Source organism: Pygoscelis adeliae, unplaced genomic scaffold, assembly GCF_000699105.1.
Source record: "Pygoscelis adeliae isolate BGI_AS28 unplaced genomic scaffold, ASM69910v1 Scaffold27, whole genome shotgun sequence".
NCBI lineage: Eukaryota > Metazoa > Chordata > Aves > Sphenisciformes > Spheniscidae > Pygoscelis > Pygoscelis adeliae.
In genome coordinates, this window is record NW_008825410.1 from 5727411 (window position 1) to 5747637 (window position 20227).

The window sequence follows — 20227 nt, forward strand, 5'->3', positions numbered from 1 at the left end:
AAAGGACTGAATAATAACCCCTGGCAATGCATTTACGTGAAGGACAGCTGGAGCCGGTTGCCAGGGGAGCTGAGAATTGTCCAGACACATTCGGTGTTGAGTGGATATGGCTCGGGATAGCCAGGGCTGTTGAAAGCTCCTCTGTCCATGTGGAAAGTACCCCCGCAGGCTGCAACAAGAAGGAGACAGCAGAGGCTTGAGAAGGATGACATAAAAAAAAATACCTTGACAGAGCCAGAGCATTTGCTAATCAAGAAAGTATTTCTCCTTGTCTCCTTGTTCTTTAGCTTGTTGATATATTCGCTGAGACCTTGGCCAAAAAGAGGAAGGGCAATAGGGGATTTTAAAAAAGGGAATGTCAGAGAGACAAAGAGATACAGGATCTGTTCTTTTTCCTAAAAGTCAGAGGCATAAGACAGCAACACCTGTCATACGGACTTACATGATGATGATGCAGCATAGGTGGCATGGAAGCCCCTGGCAGTAATGTTGTTGTTGGAGATGAAGTTCACCACCAAGGCATTACCAAAAGAAGTGATAGGATGTGGTATAGTAGTGCCACAGTAACGGCCTGAAAAAGAACAAGCCAGAGAGAAAAAAAGGAGTGTTCAGCATGTAATTACTATTGCTAATTTAACATTTGGGGTTAATGCCTAACAGCAACCAGGAGTAACATTTGTTGCTTACAATTGCAGTTGTCAATTCAATCTACATAAAAATGAAATGTTCCATTTCATTAGCACAGAACTCAACTCTGGTGGCAATTTTTTTTAACAGAGGAAGGACGTCCTGCACTCCAGACACCCTAGTCACTGGCTGTTCTGTCATTGAGCTCCTTTGTGTTCACTCTATCCAGAAATTACAGCTTAATTGAAAAAAAAAATCCCATCAAATATATCTGACAGTAGCTTCCATTTCACTCAATTGGTTTCTGATGACAAAAACAAGTGACAAATAACAGACCGGTTCTCCTGTAATGGATTGTAACATAGGGATTAGGAATATGAATCATGATCTAGCAGAAAGGCATCTGAAGCAGATGCAGAAAAGCAAGAAAGAAAGCAAAAAGAAAGATGGCAGCTAGTATCCTGGTCCTCTTGTCAACTGAAAGCCAAGGGTAAGAGACCAAAAATGAATTCTGCTCTTAGTTACAAACCATTTAAATTGAGTGCAGCCCCACTCCTGACAAAGGAGCATATACAAAAGGAGAGTAAGGGAGAGCATAGTCAGGCACAGATATTCCGAATTTCTCAGAAAGGAATTTGAGGCAACCCTGGAAATGTGAGTGGAGTCAGGACCACCCTGTGGCCAGGGCTCTCTCATGGCTTCCTGGCAGTATAAGCACTGAATTTTGCTGCTCAAGGCTGCTCCTGCCACTTGAAGGGGATGGCCCTGGACAGAGATGGACAGGGAGAAACCTGTAGAAAATTCAGGAACAAGCAGAAAATCAGGCTTTCCAGGGCTTGAGGAAAATCCACTTTCTGCTCCCAGAAATCTGCAGCTTTCTTCACCTATGTTTAGTGTGGATTGTGCTTATGAGTGTGTGTTATGTTATGTTTTTGTTCAGTTAACTGGGAATTCAGTTTAAACTTAATTGCTTGGTTCCGAATATTGTTCAGCTGAGGAAGGAAAAGGCAGCTGGAGTCAACTCCAAACTGCAGGTTAGCAGGGATACAGTCAGAGCCTAGGAGGACTGTGGCATTCACACTGAAGACTTATCCTCTATTCCCAGTCCCCTCCTTGGCCATCCAAGGTGGCCAAGGAGCCACCTCTATCAGAGAAGATCCATGAAGCAGGAGGACACTCACAGAAAACCTTCTCCTGCTTACCTTGGGTGTAGTTCTATATATGAAATAAACAAGAGAAAGGTACAATACCTTGAAGAGGAGCCTCATAGTTATTCCCGTCCAAAATCTCCACAAAATCTGTTGTACAGTTTTGTCTGTTGTTTTCAATATCAAAGTCAGTGAACGAGAGTGTGACGTGGTTGACTGGCAACAGCAAAGAGTAAAAACTTAAAAAGAAGTTTGGCGTTTCACAGAGAAATAATTACATGTAAACAAATGTACCATCTTTTCTTTTCTCCTCTGAAGTCAGTCAGTCCCCATAAAACATAACATCTGAAGTAGTTTATTCCCTGATATGTGGAGTGAATACGATGGAAGTGTGTTAATCCTTACTGCAAAGATCCTGATAAATCTCTTCATGTTTCAGTACTTTCTAGTACAATTGGCATTAGAAGCATAGGATTTAACACATACACATGAATTTAAATTCCTAGTATCTGAACAGCTTCATTATATACTGAAAATGTCAGCAAATACAACATGGAAAATCTACACACATTGAGAAACAAAACTTATCTCTACACATCCGTGACCTTCTGTCCCTTTGCGATCTATACCATCGATCAGGACAAAATGTGAATTGACGCTGCCCTGCTCCAGCTTAGAAAGATCTGGTTCTTTCATCGTTTTGTAACGTTCCACATACATCAGTTGGACTGGTTAAAGGATCATTAACTACCCTCAGCTATATTTGTACAGGATTGGATTTTCCACACCCTTGGACTGCAGACTACGTCCTGAAAAAGAGGATTTCCGACTCAGGGTGTCTTTGACTCTCGTATTGCTCTTGCTTGCCTGATCTGAACAAAGGTGAAGTCACAACTGGAAGAAGAGAGGCTGTCCTCAACACCAGTCTGTGACAGTAGTTACTCCTGGCCTTAGAGCTCTTACGCAGTTCGAGCGGGTCAGAAAGAGTCTCACGATTTAGATGATAACTAAGTTTTCTCCCACATTGACCAAGCCTGAATTTGACACAAATATTTTGCTTCTCACTGGGCTACAATTAATTAGCTAGAATAAGCTGAAATGACAGCCATGGACCCAGGCACTGCATTCAGCAGGGTGCCACTGACTGGCATTCAGCTGCATAGTCTGCGTGTTTGGCACTTTTTTGTGTCCTGTCCGGTCAATCAATTACCGCTATCAATGCAGGTCCTCAGGATACAAAGCAAAAAGGAAAAACACAGTGGGTGGCAAGAGCAGGAGATTTGTTGGCCTTCTCAGTAAAAGCAGAGCAGGAACTGTGCTGTGGTTTGCCATTGGCTAAATCTATTGTATATGGCTATGCCCTATAATGCTGTGTGACTGGCATAATGAAGCCCTGTTAACGCGTTGCATGTGGTGGTCCTGGCGGTAAGTGGAGGAAGTCACTACATACACAGGCTACTTCTTATACAGCATTTTTCTGGTTTCTCATACTGATGTAATTCAGGAGGCAACAGTTACGTATGAGTTTTCAACCTGGATCCAGGAAAAGACTGTCTTCAAAAATAAATGCTATGTAGGCGAGGAACAGCTTTGATGATGTCCTTTTCATGTATTTGTTAAGAACCTATGTTAAAAAAAAGTATTGCTTATCTCCTGATTTTTGTTTTGGTGTTTTCTTTGGCAAATTGATTTTATAACTTAGCAAAATAAACTTATAAATGTGGTTGGAACATTCTATGATTTTAACAACAATGGCTAAATATCAGATGAACAACTGAAGTTCAGTAGTTGCTATTAAAAATAAACATTTATTTTAAATGATGTTACCAGGATACTATTACCCAATTGTAAATATTTTTTAGGAATCTTATACAATGTAAAGGTAATACAGGGTATTAAAGGTAATACCGGTGTCTGATGGAAAATATTTAGTTTTATGATCAATCATAAATCTACCTAAAATGAGACAGGAACATCTAAGAGTGTATCTATGCACACAGAAATTGAAATTCCTCTGTATCTTTTCTCATTATTTAATTAAAATTTCTTTTTTTTATGTTAACAGCATAGATTTGATCTAACACAACTCTAGCTTGAAAAATCCAGACCAAAATAAGGTCGGCTAAATACAAGTGCTTTAATTATACATAAACCCTTAGATTTTCTCACGGACGAATCCAACTTCACATAGTATTCAACACCTCATTTATAATTGCAACACTTGGGTCACAGTAAATCAGCTAAGATGACAAAAAGTTGTAAACCATTTTCCTCACTATGCACTAAATCTTTTACAGTGAAATCTGACTTAGGACAGATTAGGAGAGCCACACTCTCCAACCACCAGGATGCAGAACTTCCTAGAGAAATAAGGGAGGAATTTTGTATTGTTATTACAGAAAAGAAGATGAGGATGTTAGTCATCCCCGCTAACTATAAAAGATGTTTTTACTTACATGGTTCCTGAGCCTGAATAATCCAGCTGCAGTTCTGATTGTTTGGGTATTTGGCAGGATACAGAGGAGAGGAAATTGCTGCCCCAACTGAATCTGACTCTATGAAACTTCCGCATGCTTTAGAATGAAACACATACACACACACATACACACATAGATATTTATATATACAAAACACATATCTTAGATTCTGTAGTGAAAATGAATGCATAAAATGTAACATGCTACATCAATGTGAAATGAGGATAAAATTCACGACAGTAATTTATCAGAAAAGGAGACTTAAGGACTAGCTCCAAGCACCGGGTGTACTTTCTTGACCTGGATCCACAGGCCACGCTACACCAGGCTGACCATCTGAGAGAAGCCAGAGTGACTTGGGAACAGACCTCATCTTTATCAGCTCCTCATAGCCCAGAAGAGCAATTCTGGGGGCAAAATAACTTGGTTTCAGGGTAGAGCAATCATACACCCATTTCTCTGATCATTTGCCTGTGTTGGCAACTAGGAAGGAAAAAATCATAAGAAACTCTCCAGAACCTTCCAATGCCCAAGGATGGCATCACGTTGCATTGGCATGATCCTCTTGTGAGCTGCATCAACAAAACTGCAATTGTGTGAAATGTACATGTGCAAGAGCTTGGCTGACTGGATAACTTTGGCTAATAGTGCTGAGTGCTGCCATGCCTCATTTCTAAGCATACTGACTCATCATAAAACCCCCAGGTCTGAGTTTAACACACAGCTGCTTTAAACAGCAGGGTGGAGAGTTAGGTACCAAAGACTGAGATTCACTTATCGTGCTGTGCTGCCTAAAACATCCAGCAGGAGATGGGACTTACAGGGTCTTCTCAGGAAGAGGGGAGCTGCATTGCCTACATCCTAGGTAGGGAGCACTTGCTCACCAGGCATGTTTTGTGCAGGGCCTAATCCAGTAAATGTGCTCTGAGAATGTCTAACAGATTAGGCTCTCATAGCTGTTAGTCAGAAATGCCTAATTAGGTATCTAAATAGTACCTCAATAACTGGGGTTCCTGAGATTTTTGCTGATGCAAATTCCTCCTTTTCTTTATAATTTTTCACAATATTTTCAAAGAAAAAATATTTCTGGGAAAAGTACTAATTTATAGTGAAAAGAATCCTAAGAAGAAAATGAGAGAAAGGGATTTTCTTTGCAAAAACTAAATGGCTATATCTTGGTGAAAAATGTTTCCAAAGTTATTGTGAAAAAAACGAAAGAAAATCACCAATCATCAAATAGTATGTAATTTCATGAAAAATTCTGCCCAGTTGGTGTCATTTTTCATTAAAAAGGAAACCATGTAAAATACCAATTAGTCCTCCACAAATTGGATAGTTGATGTTTGGCAGGGTTTGCAGGCCTGAATCCACGGACTTCATCAACAGCACCACACAGAATTCTTTTATAGCTTTTCAGATTCATGCGCATGGGTAGACATATAAAATGATATTTTGTCACTACGTCTGTGGAAACTGCCAGTTGCACATTTTTCTCAGGACAGTTATGGGTAGCTAACCCTCTAGGGAGGAGGAATAAGAGGCAGCTGATGTGTGCTAGATGCTTTGCTATATAAAGTACATTTTTCCCCCAATCAAAGAATCTAAGATGATCCTTAGATTTTAAATTTTTTAATCTATAATTTGGAAAAATTCAATCCTGTTAAAGATACACACTGGTATGCTGCATATATAGAAACAACACTTTCCATTATCAACTGTGCTAAAAGATTGTGTCTAATACAAACAAACTGGTGATTAGATAAATATGCATTAATTATTCATTAATATTGAATGCATTAATTATGAATTAATGCATTAAATATGAAAATATGCATTATTATGCATTAACATATAAGGAATTACCTTCAGTAAAGCGAGCACTGAAGCCCCTGTGCTGGATGGTTGTATCAGAGCGCAGTCGGATGTACATCAGATTCTTGGAGGATGTGATAGGAGGAGGATGCCGTGTTCCACAGAGTTTTCTAAGAAGTGGTGCTTCATTGCTAGGACCATCAAATACCTGTTATGAAAAGATCAAATGAAGTATTTGGTTTCAATAGGAGTATTGAGAAGACTTTTATTTCATTCCGTCTCTTATGCTTCATACATTTTGATCCTGATACAGCCCTGGTATGGGCAGTGCAAACAAACTATGCATTGCCTATCTTAATTCTGTGGCCATTTCAAAAAAAATGCATGTATTTCAGGCTGAAGCTACTGTAGCCTTTATAACAAAAATGCATCAAGTAACCATCTTCCTCTGTGTGTATCTGGTATGGAAGCAACTCTCCTTTAACAATCCAGACATCCCCATACATTTATTGTTTTCTGTTAAGGGCTAACATGAATTCCCGTGTAGCTTTTATTCAGTTAAACCCTACATCTTGCCTCAGTAAAGACTTCTAAATTGGCCCTCACATGCAACTAGTGCACCAGTGGGAGCTACAACTGTGTACAAAAAGAGAAGACACTAGGATTATGGTTTTTAGACACATGTACCCAGCATCAAGGATCAGAGCCCATATATCTATGCTTTATAATAGCTTTAGGGTGCTGAATTACACACGTATACGTGAAGTGTTATTGAAGCAGAAGGTAAAGAAAAGTAAAAAAAGGGAGGCAGAAAGTAAAGATGGGTTTACAAAACTTCACTTTTAATTTTACCACAAATGCCTTCCCTCTTTTTTTTCCCCTTACAGCTGATAATTTTGTTTCCTTCCTCTCTGTTTCACAATTGGGAAGAGAAAGATAGTGAAGTTAAAACCAGTGAGTTTCTAGCTTAAGTGACATCAAAATTATAATAAGAGAAACCACAGATAGGGAAAAATGGCCACAGTCTCAGAGTCTCCCACTAATCTTTCCTAGCACTCCAGCAGACATGATTTGTTGCTGCTGTGTTTGGAGCCATGGGCCAGTCTCAGAGCCCTTGTGCCTGGTTTCAGAAGTGATGAGCACTGAAGCCATCAGCACAGTTGGATAACCCAGAGAGGAAAAGCCTTTGGGCTACTGGGCAGCAACAAGAGTTGAATTCGGTTCCTGTTTCAGCATTAACATCCTGCATTGCCATAGGCACGTCATTTAATATAGCCTGTGACTCAGCTTCCTATAGCAAAATGGAGAAAAATATGGATAAAAATATGGATAGGAGGACTGGATGATATTCAGGTGCTAGGATGTTAAAAGCTATATAAAAGCCCGCTTTGAGCAAAATAATGCCACTGGGTTAGAAGAAATGTACTTCTTATTGAGATTGTCTTCTTTTACTTCAAAATGCCTTAAATTCCAGCAAGCCTATGCAATGGAGCACTGATGAATTAAAAATTTCTAACTAGACTGTATAACACAATGCAATGTTTCTGCCTCCAGTATTCAAAGGCCTTTGAGCACATTAGTGAAAAGAAATATATAAAAACAGTAGCTGAGAAAAAGATGACCTGTCTCAAATAAACCTCGGAGCTGAGAAACAAAGGACAAAACTCCTGCTTAATCCACTGACATACTCTACATAGCCAATGCTGTATTCACGAATTAAGCATTTGCCGTTGGGCCTGTAACACTAGCTAGCTGTGTGGGACCTTGTGACAGAGTATTAAGTGTACTGCAATGTCTGTAAAAATGAGTACCTGGTAAAGAGACCCAAAATATCCATCCATTCAACCTTTCCTTTTCTCTTGGCATCCTGCCACAATCAGCCCTTTAATACATAGTGTGCAATGTTCATTCTTCCTCTGCACATATATTATGTATATAAATCAGACTGCCTGGAGTTAAAAACCATAAACCATGGAATGTGAAAAAGTAATGACTAACAAAATAACCCTTAGGAATTAAGGTACTGTCTTTCCCTCGACAGTAGTGAGAGGAGTCTGAATGCTAGAACTGAGAATAAGCATTGCATTGACAGAGCGTAGAGAGAGGGCCTGACTACAATTCACGTAAACTGCTGGTTTTGATGGACCTGTGCCACTCTGCACAGCTGAGGATACGACCATTGACACATGGACTGTTGTGAGACTCTAGTAGTGGAGCTTTCTCACTCGGGAAGATATTAAGGATGAGTAACATAAGAGACTAAGTAGGCATTTCATTCCAAGAGCTTTCTGGAATAAAGAAGTCTTTCTGTGGTAATACTGGGAGAAGAGCATGAAGTCAGAGGAATGTTTTCTAGATCAAGTGTTTGCTGTTTCTGGGCAGCTTGCTTGAAGAATAGTACTGTCTCCTCTTTCAGAAACCCAGAAATTATTCCTAGCCTTTTCACTTGCTAAAAATCTGATTCAAGCAACAGTTCAGCATAAGAATTAGTGAGATACAGCAGCAACTCTCTTAAGAGTTATGGCAGCTACAAGTTAAGTAGGAACAGTAACACATGGATATTTTATGGGTGCATCATTTTTGCTCACCTGCTATTTATTAGCTTAAACTATTTTATAGGGAGGATTTCAGTCTTGAATCTAGATCAGAAACCACAATATTCACATACTAGTTCAGGAAAGAGTTGTGTCTCTCTGCAGCTTCTTAAAGTTATTTTGAAAACATCTGTAAAATGCATTTCTGTGGCTGCATGAGTAAAGGAAAATGATGCATCTGCTTACTTAAAAGCCAAGTTTTCATTTGGACTGTGCATAGCAGCAATTTGCTCTTCCCTTTCCACAAGGAACATAACTGAGTGACTCATTGCCTTCTTGTTCAAATGTGTCCTGCATTTTGCAAAAGCACATGACAAAAAGATAATTTTTGTCTTTGAGCCATAAAAACTCCACATATTTCTAGCTGTCCTCTCTTGGAAGATCCTCTCTGCCAGCACCTGGAATAAATGAAGTCATACCTCCTCTCTAACTCCCAGAGGCTTACATTTCTACATTCCTGTGTACTACTTGTTATACTGCAATAGGAAAGAAAAATAATGTTTACTTAATCAAAGCCACTGAAAAGAACAAACTATTTCTCCCTCCCCTTTTCAGTGCCTTGTGCTACAAGCACTGCCTTCCGAGCCACGTCCTCCTCGAGTCTCCAAATACTTGAAACTCTTGCTGACCTGGACTCCTGGTATAGCATCAGATACAATACTGGTTAAACACATGGGCAAAAAATACAGGAATTAGTGCATTCACTATTTCTTTCCCTCTGTTTTCCTTTAAAGAAACAAATTTCTGTGTTATGAGACACCCTTTCCAGATAGAAATGGGCTGGTACACAAAGAGAAATTAAAAATTTATTCCTTATGTATGGACGTAAGTGACAGCAAAAAGTCTTCTCAAAGATCTTATGCTTTCTACAGAATATAGCCAAGTTATACTTGAGATCAGAGAAAGTAAAGGCTATACATCCTCATTTAGCAGATGAAGAGATGTTCATCTGTTCTGAGAACAGATAAGGTACAGAACTGAAGCACAGAAAGTGAGGAATCAACTTAGGCACTTGGGCATCTAAGTGAATGAAGAATGTGCTTTTTGGTGGCCTGGACTGCTGTCTGCGCACTCCATCCATTGACTCTAGAGGGAGCTCAGAGCAGTTACACAGTGGGTTACTGTTACGGGCTCAGAATTCATTTGGCTGAACCTAGATCTGTGCTCAGATTCACATGTGAAATCATTGAGCCGAACCGAAAAATGCACTGTGCTTTTTGGAGTTGCAGCATAGCCAAGAAGCAGCAGACATGAGTATTTTCTCTCCCTCCATTTTGCTCACATGACAAATGTGCAATGGAAAACATTACAGGAAAAAAAATACATTTTATTGTGTTCCACATAGAAAGGAATTTATGGTAGAAATATTTAAAAAAAAAAAATCTCAATTCATAGCACAGTGAAAAATGACTAGGTCTAGAAGAGGAAGGATGAAGGAAAAGGCCATTGGTACACTCAAGGGTGGAGGGGAGCCCCAAGAGAACTCACAGAGCAAATAAAATCCATAAAGATAAGTAAAAATTTAAGAAATAGAAAAGGGTGGAACCACTGTGTTACTCATACACAGTAGTTGCTCCTATACTAGAGAGAGAAAAACAACCCACCAGCTTCCTTAGCTCCCCTTATTTTCCATTTACGCAGCTTTTGGAATGGAATTCCTAAACCACTCACAGTCATACATCTACTTGTATATTTCCAGCTGCTCTCTATCCTCTCACTCTGTCCTCCTATTACCGTGTGAGGCATATAGCAAGTCTTGGAATGAGATGAACACAAATCACATCCAGGTGTTGGTAACAAGTGATTTTCTGCTTATTGGCATACCAGGTAGAGAAAGAAACCCCATCCACTCCTTTCTTGCCCTGCTTGTCCCCCTACATTAGTACTGAAGAGCTCTTCTCTACCTCATACACCAGAGTCTCAGAGCCCTTCATTATCTCTTGGCTTCAAATCGGCATTCTCCCTCATCCCTTTTCAAACCACCCTCCCCTTGGTGGGCAATGATTGATGCCTGCATTAAATTTAAATCTCCCTCCCTGCTCACATTTGCTGCTTCAGTTGTGTTTGCACAGCTGGGGCTGACAGGCAACTTCCCTCTCCATCACCCCCTAAAAAACCAAAAAGTAGAAGGAAACAACAGATACTTATATGGTAATAGAGGAAAAGGGGTGTCACTGCACTGCAATAGTCTGCAAACTCTGCTCATGCAAAGAGCTCTGCCACAGCCATCCTCTCTGTCAGCTGAAGGACTGATGCCTCTCAGTGATTAAAAACCAGTGCCTGTATCCAGCCTATAAAGATAATGGGAGTTGTGCCTGTAACTGCAAGGAGCTCATGGAGCTGAGTACTCTACAAAGTGTTTATATATGTACATACATCCATTGGCATCAGATTTAAAAGAGAAACTTGTATATCAGGACTTTTCAGAATTTAGCCCATAATTTGTGAAATTTTTTTGGCATTTTTACCAGTACTGCTGTTTCAGTTGGCCCATGTTTCTGTCGGGCAATCTGAGTTTCTACTCCTGTGTGATATCACAGAAGACTTGGAAATTTTTCCAATAGATTTTCCCTTTCAATGATCCCCCTGATGTAGTTAAACAATTTAAATAAAAAGACATAACTGTATTTCCCTATGCTTCAGAACCAGAAAAAAAATGAATAGTCATTGTACAAAGACACTTCATGGCCAAATGAAATCTTCAGTTCTGCTCAGCAAAATGGGGACACATTTCCTTTTTTCTGGTGCAGTACAAAAAAGCTTTACGAGGCAATGCTGTTAAAACTGATGCTGTTTTCAAAAGAGTCACAGTTCCTGCCAAATGGAGTTCTCTGTGAATGACAGTTTATCAAGGAGAGGAAAGCTGGATTTTGGGCTACAGCCACTGTGCTTTATCCGACTGGTACTGATCACACATGCCTTTGTACTGAGTGAAGTGCAATCTGACATCAAAGGTCAGGATTTCATGTCCCTGCTCCCAAAAGGCCAAGTGGAGATGTGGGGAGTTCTTCATTGTCATGCACTGATTGAACAGCAGCTTGAATTTCTGTGACACCAACAAAAGCTCACAAACCAACAGCAATGTGAAGCTTTTAAGAGAACAGTGGCTCTAACGAAGTAATTAAACAGACAGCTGAGGAGCACCTGAATACACAGTGCATACATAAAGAAAACCAGCCAGCCACAGTTCCCTCTGGATGTAGACCTCCCTCTCTCCTGAGTTTGTAACAGAGTGTGGGCAATCTATTTATATGTGGGCAGTCCACCCTATGGCTTGGAGCAAGCTGTGGTAAACTGCACTATACATGGGAAAGGGTGTCATAATAACAGCCACCTATGTATGAGATTATTCCTGCAGTACTAACTACAACTCACACCACCAAAAGGAAAAGCATGGTTCCAGGATGCAGCATGCACTGCTTTCAAGAAAAGATCCTTCCAGATATAAGTGGGAACCTGGAAGAATGCAGAAATGCATTTGTGAAGCCTCCTTCATTGGTGAAGCAAAGGGAATTAGATCATAACTATTTAGCTGTAAATTTAAGACTTAGCTCATCAGTGAATAAATATGACTATGCAACTACCAGTCTGAAACCAACTGTGGCCTAGGTTACACAGTAAGCTTCCTCGTTTGCAAGCATTTCACCAGACTCATTAAGGAAACTTTTGAAATTTCTGTTACTTACTGCAACATTGTTGTAGTTACATGAACGGTGATTTTCAAGGTCAAAATCCGTGAAGTTCAATAGGACTCTGTGGCTGTAGTCAACTTGGATGACCCAAAAACAATCTGTGTTGTTATTATAAGGTTGAGGATAGTTTGGAGAATGGATTTCCCCACTGGTAGCTTGGAACACACCACCACAGCCTGAAAAAGACATAATCAGTTTTAACCACAAGCTCTACTATACTTAGTGAGATTCTACCTCTATTTTTAAACTAAGGGAAGAACACCTCCATCTTTATATTTTCTACTTTAAACTTTTGTAAAATGAGTGCTCCAACTGTTGAAGTGTCCTGTCCGCAACAAAAATCAATGGAAATGACTCTCAGGAAAGTATAACATTATCATTATTGGTGAATATGCAACAACAATGCTTGTGAGTAACATTTCTTTCTAGCCCCAGGCTGATAGTAGATGTCATAAAGGCTGAAGCATTAGTGCTGGTATTCCTCTATCCTAGATATTGTAAAAGCAATCAAAAATACCATTCATATGAATGCCACAGACCTACCACACTGAGAAAGCATTGACTAGGCCTAGCTGAGCATAGGGGTGAGAAAACCATTTCTGAAAATATCAAGACAGCTAGGAGCTCCACTTTCCCCATGAGCAATAAAACAATTGGAAGCCTGAAGTTTCTACTTCTCTACCCATGCAGTTGAGGGCTTCCTGAGGACTCCACTTCACCCCCAGGTATTTCTGACCAACAGCTCCAGTGCTCATGAATATCTAAATAGCCTGGAATGATGGATCCAGTGTGGGAAGTGCCAGGGCTTTCAATAGGACTAACACAAACAAATGGACTTTTATGTGTTGTAAAGGGGTGGAGGAGGGTGAGAGAAAGACATTGAGACTGCTGTAGATAGAGGCAGCCTGCTGGAAGGATAAAAAATATACTGTTACTGCGTTCTGGTAAGCGGGTATTTTAGAGGCTAGAGAGGGGTTGGAGTACAACAGGCAAGAGGCTGTAAAGGGATGAGAAAGCTTCAGGGGGCCTAAGTAGAAAAAATAAGCCGCCAGATCTCAGAAGGGGATTAATTCAAAGGACTCTTGTAGACTTCTTTTATTAAAAAAAATTCCTGTGCCTTTCTCATAAAACTTGTGAGAATGGAGAAGTATAAACCTTGACAAACTAATGAATCAGTGTGCTTAATCAAGCAAAACTGTAAGAATTAAAATCTGCCTCTCCTCACTTTTCATTGCAATTATTTTCCGATAATTGGCCTTTTCATAAGAACTCCCATGTAGAGACATGTGGTTGGGTCTTTTAAGCATGTCTCTTCTTTTACTGATTACCAGTAAGGCTTTGAACAAATAATCACATGGGGGATGGATGAACCTTATAGAGTTCAAGTATTCACTAATCACTCCAAATATTTTTGGAGTCCGATGAGTTCTCCAAGTTAAGCCACATTCTTAGATATTTTTCACTTTCCAGTTTAAAACCAAAAACATCATTCAGCTAATAAAGGACTCTGTGTGGGTGAGTGGGTGGGGAGAACTGCTAGCGTGAAAAAGTTCTTTTCTGATTACAGGGATGTCTTGATTAATTATGTAGAGAAGAAACCCCAACAAGGTAGACTGTTACAAAATACATAAATAGGCCTAGATTTCAGCTAGTTAGACAATTTTTAACTCCGTGTTTTTCAGCATCTCTTAGTGTTATGAAATCCAGTAACACCCAAATTCTCCTTCAGTTTTCAGTCCTATGCTGTTTGACTACTTTAAATGCTTGCATGGCTGATCTGCGATTCTCAGACTTCCTGAATTTCTACCGGTATTAATCAGTATACTTACCACCCGGATTTTCTTGCCAGGAGGCATTAAAACCTTTCCCTGTCACTGCTGCATCTGTCTTGAAATGGACAATGGCTGAATTGCCAGTAGTAGAGACTCGCAGTGGGTTCTGTGCTGATCTTGAAACACACAGCTGGGCTAGTCTAGGAGAGAGGAAATCAGGGCCACCATAGACCTAGAAATGGAAGAAACACTGTCAAAGTTTTTCAAAGAGACTGTCTGCCACACAGAATACATGAGAACTGTTTAGCTAGGAGAAAAAGAAATCTGCAAGTATTGAAAGTGATTCCACATTTTGAAATGTAAAGTAGCTAATAAAGTTCTTTTCTCTGCAGGTTTACTTGGTATCTGAACCACCTGGCACAACTGTGAAATTCTAGGTGATATCAAAACAGCTTTGCATTAAATAAGAATTTTCTGCTGTGGGGACTTTGCCATATTCTTCTTTTCCCGTCCCTCCAGGGTTAGCACCTTGTTTCTGTGGGGATATAAAAACAGATTTTTTTGTGTGCTTGTGCAAACAAACTATTTCTTTGCAGGAACTTGTGCTGATATTTTGTACCCTTTATGTTTAAAGGCACAGTTAAGACTGATTATTAAATTGGGGCTAGATTTCATCACTCTTTCAGATAAAACAAAAACATTGCAATTTTATCGATTTCAATGGCAGAATCAACATCCAAACTATGGGATTTTGGTCAAGTAAACTACATTTTAATAACACTCTTCGGAAACAAGGATATATATCATACATATTTCCCACAGAAGACAGGTTTTGATTTTTAAGAGTAATTATTTCCTACTCAGAAGAGTGTGCCTCAGGCAGTTATTAACCAGAAAACCACCACTCTCTTAAACATCATTAGCAGTATTGTGTACTTTATAATGCATTTTTAAACCAATTCAAGTGAATTAGATGGCAGTGCTGAAGCCTTGTTAATCCTGTTTTTGTTTTCCAAAAGGGATGTGGTATTTTAGTTTGAGCCCATTTATAACTGGTGAAACTGGCTCACCTTCTTTAGTCTTTCCTCTCAAAGCTGAAGAAAACACACATGCTCAGTGCAAGTTTCAAAACCAGACACGTGATTTTGGTGCCTCGTGTCTTCAATGTTTGAATTTTCTTGGCTTCTTAGAATCATGGAATCATAGAATAATTTTGGTTAGAAGGGACCTTTAAAGGTCATCTAGTCCAACCCCCCTGCAATGAGCAGGGACATCTTCAACTAGATCAGGTTGCTCAGAGCCCTGTCCAACCTGACCTTGAATGTTTCCAGGGATGGGGCATCCACCACCTCTCTGGGCAACCTGTGCCAGTGTTTCATCACCCTCATTGTAAAAAAATTCTTCTTTATGTCTAGTCTAAATCTACCCTCTTTTAGTCTAAAACCATTCCCCCTTGTCCTGTCGCAACAGGCCCTGCTAAAAAGTTTGCCCCCATCTCTCTTATAAGCCCCATTTGAGTACTGATAGGCTGCAGTAAGGTGTCCCCGAAGCCTTCTCCTCTCCAAGCTGAATAACCCCAACTCTCTCAGCCTTTCTTCATAGGAGAGGTGTTCCATCCCCCTGATCATTTTTGTGGCCCTCCTCTAGACCCACTCCAACAGGTCCATGTCTCTCCTGTGCTGAGGTCTTCTTGCATGCTAATGAAATGCCACCTGATATTAAGGGTCTCCTGCCTTCCGTTGGTATGTCCCTGGTAGGACAGCAGCTGCAAAAGTCAGCTTGACAGTGACCTCAAATGTGAAAACTATTAAAGAGATACACCAAATAAAGAGTGTACTATTGTCTTTCAGCAACTGAACTAGCAATAGATAGATTCTCATTGTACCAGCGTATATTATGTATAAATCCTAAAGCTAAACTAGAGAATGGCAAGTTCTAACAACAAAACCAGGGAACAGGAAGATAAGGCAACAAATCCCATCAGGATTTTCCCACCAGTAGCATCTCAAGTCTCCTCCAATATTTTATTAGTCTGGTAAACATTAAAAAGGTCAAAAAAAGCAATCCATTAATCTCTTTCAGAAAGTGGCAGTACTATAAGAACCAACCTTGTATATGGCCCTTTTGCCTCTGATCCCTTCTAGATGAGGGGAAACTCAGTATTTTAATAAGCTCTGCCAGATACTTTTTAACTTCAGAAGAAGTTTGGGTTATGTCCAAGCTAAATATCTGAGCAAGTCTTACAAATAGCTGAGCTAGTCCCACCACCTCCAGGGCTAAGTGTAGCACGTTGCTACATAATTTGATTGATCGTGTGCTCACTAACTGCTCATGGTGCCTGACACTGCTCTGCAGTTAGAGGTATAAGGGAAAGAACTTTCTTTTTTTAACTGGAAAAAATATTCAGTGACTCCAGGGTAACGTGAGACCTCAGAAGCTGAAGCTTGCATCCCCAGAAGAAACAAGGAATTAATTTTTTTATAAACATCATAGTATGTTAGATGTTCAGAAGACTGTATTTTGTTTTAGTGGCTGATTACACAGGCTCAATAGCTTAAACATTTCAGTTTTGACTGAGACAGCACTTTTTTGCATTCTGCAGGGAGGCTGCATGACTCGAATGGATAATGGCTCCTCTGTTCAATCAATCATCTCAAGGCATTCAAGAGAAGTCAGAATGGATGAAATCACAGCTCAGATTAAGAATCTGTAATGAAGCAGTCACAGTCTGGGGAAGGAGCATGTTTGTCTGCTGGAAGCTCAGTGTCTTCAGCAAACTCTTACTGCTTGGCTGCTTGTGAGGCCCAATGACAGCTGCATTTGTCAGAAGTCTCTTCAAAATGTGAATTTTAAAATGTGTTTGTGGTATACTCCGTGAGTCAGAGCCACAGCATGAGATCTAGCAGGAACACATGCTCTTAATCATCTAAACCAGCCTAGAGAAGCTATGTGACAGAGGAAACAGCAGGAGTTTCTAATACGCATCTAATAAGCATCATGGACCAGCCTCCCACATCATCCCTGGTGCTCCCTGGGGCCATCTGCATACCACGGGCAAGGGGACCAAACCCAGCTGTGACATAAACCCTGCTGATTTCTGTAGTATTACCTCAGAAATGAACTTGGCCAAAGCTGAACACTTATAGTTGGCCTGTTGGAAGAGAATTAAGGATGGGGAAGAAATATTGATGGAAATCTGAGGTTTGTGGGTCTCCTTTACATTGTTAACTGTCCGGCAATGGCCTTCTGCACAGTTTCAAAATAAAAAGCACAGTCAAAGGCATGCTCTTTACAGTTAGGAGTGTATTTTCTTTTCTCCTTTATGCCAGTTCAATTAATCAGATGCTTTCACAAGGGCTGGAACAAAAACAAGTTAGAGTGTTTCCATGACAAAAAACAATAAAATGTTACTTTTGGCTACATAGAAGAAAACCAATAGTTACCACATGAAAAAAGAAGAGGGAAAAGAGAATGGATGGAAAGAATGAATTCCAGGGTGTGGTTCACAAAGAGTCACAGGATGTCTGAGCTACAAACAGATAAAAATAAAAATAAAAACATTTAGTCTGACCAGAGCACCTGATCCAGAGATAAAATGATGTTGGATGGCATAGCGGGGATGCAGGACACTGCCGTAAAGCCCATGGTTTTAATCTGTTCTTATCATTTGCTTCTGCCCCGTTAGCTCCATTTATTGTTAACAGTCAGCATTCCAGAGTTATGAGCAACAGAAAGCTGTTTTTATGTGGTTGGTCACCCTCATGACACAGATTTTCTGGGAATAAAACTGATCCCTGTTCAGATATAACTGCCAGCAAAGAGAGAGCCCGGCTTTGACAGAGAATTAAGAATTATGGTAATACTTGATGTTTCTTTATATTTAAATGAGAAGACCAGAGCACCTAATAAAGACTTGGAAGTGCAATATATTGACAGGGTTCCTTCCTTTTCAGCTCAGAGCTTCCTACATCTTGCTGTGGCAGAATATACTTCTAGTTTACAAAAATCTGGTCCATGTTAAAGAAAAGATGTCATAATTTAACAAAGCAGGCATGGTCATTTTTCTCTTTGTATGTATTTTCAATAGAAGCCATTTAAAAAATATTTTTAACTCTTTCATTGTGTCCAAAATGGTGGCTTCTATTTCCATGAAACATTTCTAGAAAACATCTTTAAGAACAACTTAAAATTTGCTTCTGGATGTTTGTAAAAGGAATGGAATTTGATGGGGAAGAGAGAAAGACAGTGCAACAGGGTCATACAAGAAACAAGAAGAAGGAGGATTAAAGGAGAATGTGTCAAACACTTGAGCATGCAGAAGCCACGTAACTATTATTGCACAGTCTTTGTGAAACATATGGCAGGACTGGGATATTGACATGGAAGGGACAGCTTGTTTAGGAGGCATTGTCAAAGGAAAGGGAAGGGAGACAGTTGCTGCATTTTACAACAAATATGCTTCAGAAAAATGTGCAAGAGAGAAATATTCAAGAAACTATGGTATAAAAATGAAGTTAGCAGCAAAGGTTCTGTGATGGGAAAGATCTCTTAGAATTTTCCTACAATTCTCTGCCAGGTTGAAGGGATGAGGGTGTTTCTAAGGAAAAGCTAAATGCATCCAGGTGAGCAAGTTTTGTGATTACTGGGGAATTTTTATTACAAGGTAATATATTTTGGAAAAGCAACAGAAAAGAACACGATTTATTGCAATGTTCTGAAGACAGCTTCTTATTTCAGAGAGTAGAGAGAGTTAACGGGACAGGGAGGGACAGTAGGGTGCAGAGCTACTTTAGTACCGATTTTGACTTCCTATTAAAACTGGAAAGTTATTTGGCTTGAAAGAAAACAGGAAGCGGTAGAACTCACTACTCAGAGATAAGGAAAAAGTGAAATCAGGAGAATAACTATGAGAAAAAACAGACTTCAAAACCCAAAGAATTGGTAGACAGGATACTCTTGGGAAGATAATGCGAGAGTGAAAGAAGTTTGGAACCTTAGTGATCACTGAAACACACTGTGTCAAAGGCACACCAGGAACCTCTTTTTTTCTAACACTTTTCAAACTGAGTCATCATTTGTTCTGTGCAGACTATATCAATCATGCTGTGAATGTGTAATTTTATAACAAAAGCAAGAAAATATGTATATTTTCTTAGGTACCTAAAGCTCCACCAAATGCCTGCAGTTTGGCAGGGGAAGCTGTTCACAGCCAGGCAGAACCTTTGATCTTGCACCAAGACATGAACAAATTTTCTCCCAATAAGTTGATTTATGTTAGGTTATGTGTCAGCAGATTAGAGACAGGTGTTGGGAACTGGATGGGCCAAGGTCAGGAGACAAGTAACTCAGAGGCATGCCAATTCTGAGGGCAGGAAGGCGGGGACGTTCAAACAGCAAGGTAGGCATCTGTGCTGATGAGTGAGTAAGGTTGGAAAGAATTAAAGCATAGCACCTAAGTTTGAAACAGTAAAGAAAGAAAACCCAAAACCTAAGGTGAATACCTTGCTCAGGGACACAGAGCAGCAAAGTGTAGGTTCCTCTTAAACAACTTCTTTAAGCAATTCGTGTCTGGCAGCCCTCTCATCGGTTTTAGGCCAGCCCCCCCACTAGTCAAAAAGTTGTCAAGCAAATGGCTGCCAGCCATCTCTACTCTTACTGGATTGTGATAGCTCCTGGGTGACCACCTGCAGATGTAGGCATTGTCCTTGCACTATTCAAGAAATGGTCAATCACAGCAGACTTAGATTTTGTGCCTGTTTAATGGATTCCTCTCAGCAACAGAGGCATAACTGAAGCTTACAGGCAGATTAGCTTCAGTCTAGTCATTTTAGGCACAAACAACAATGAAGACGCAATACAACAGACTTCATCAATACCCAAACCAGCCAACACAGGTCACGTACTCACAGGCACTGGTGCCAGCAATGTGACATACAGTCATACTTGCCAACGCTACTGATGGAGAATTCATGGAACAACCTCCTTACACCAGATCCTACAGAAGTCCCAAAGTCAATAGGATACGAGGTCTCTTCCAACCTTTAATGATTCTATGATTCTATGATTCTATGATTCTATGTTTCAGAGCCAGAAAGCTGGAGTTAA

General features: G+C 40.0%; 1 protein-coding gene across 1 annotated transcript in view; it reads right to left on the reverse strand.

The window, feature by feature from the left end:
- Nucleotides 1-20227, reverse strand: part of CUBN (cubilin (intrinsic factor-cobalamin receptor)) — a 149291-nt gene that overhangs the window by 62205 nt on the left and 66859 nt on the right. The window contains 7 exon segments of the mRNA XM_009330547.1: nt 37-169; nt 443-571; nt 1878-1991; nt 4232-4348; nt 6116-6272; nt 12345-12526; nt 14180-14354. Coding sequence (XP_009328822.1) covers nt 37-169; nt 443-571; nt 1878-1991; nt 4232-4348; nt 6116-6272; nt 12345-12526; nt 14180-14354 — 1007 coding nt within the window.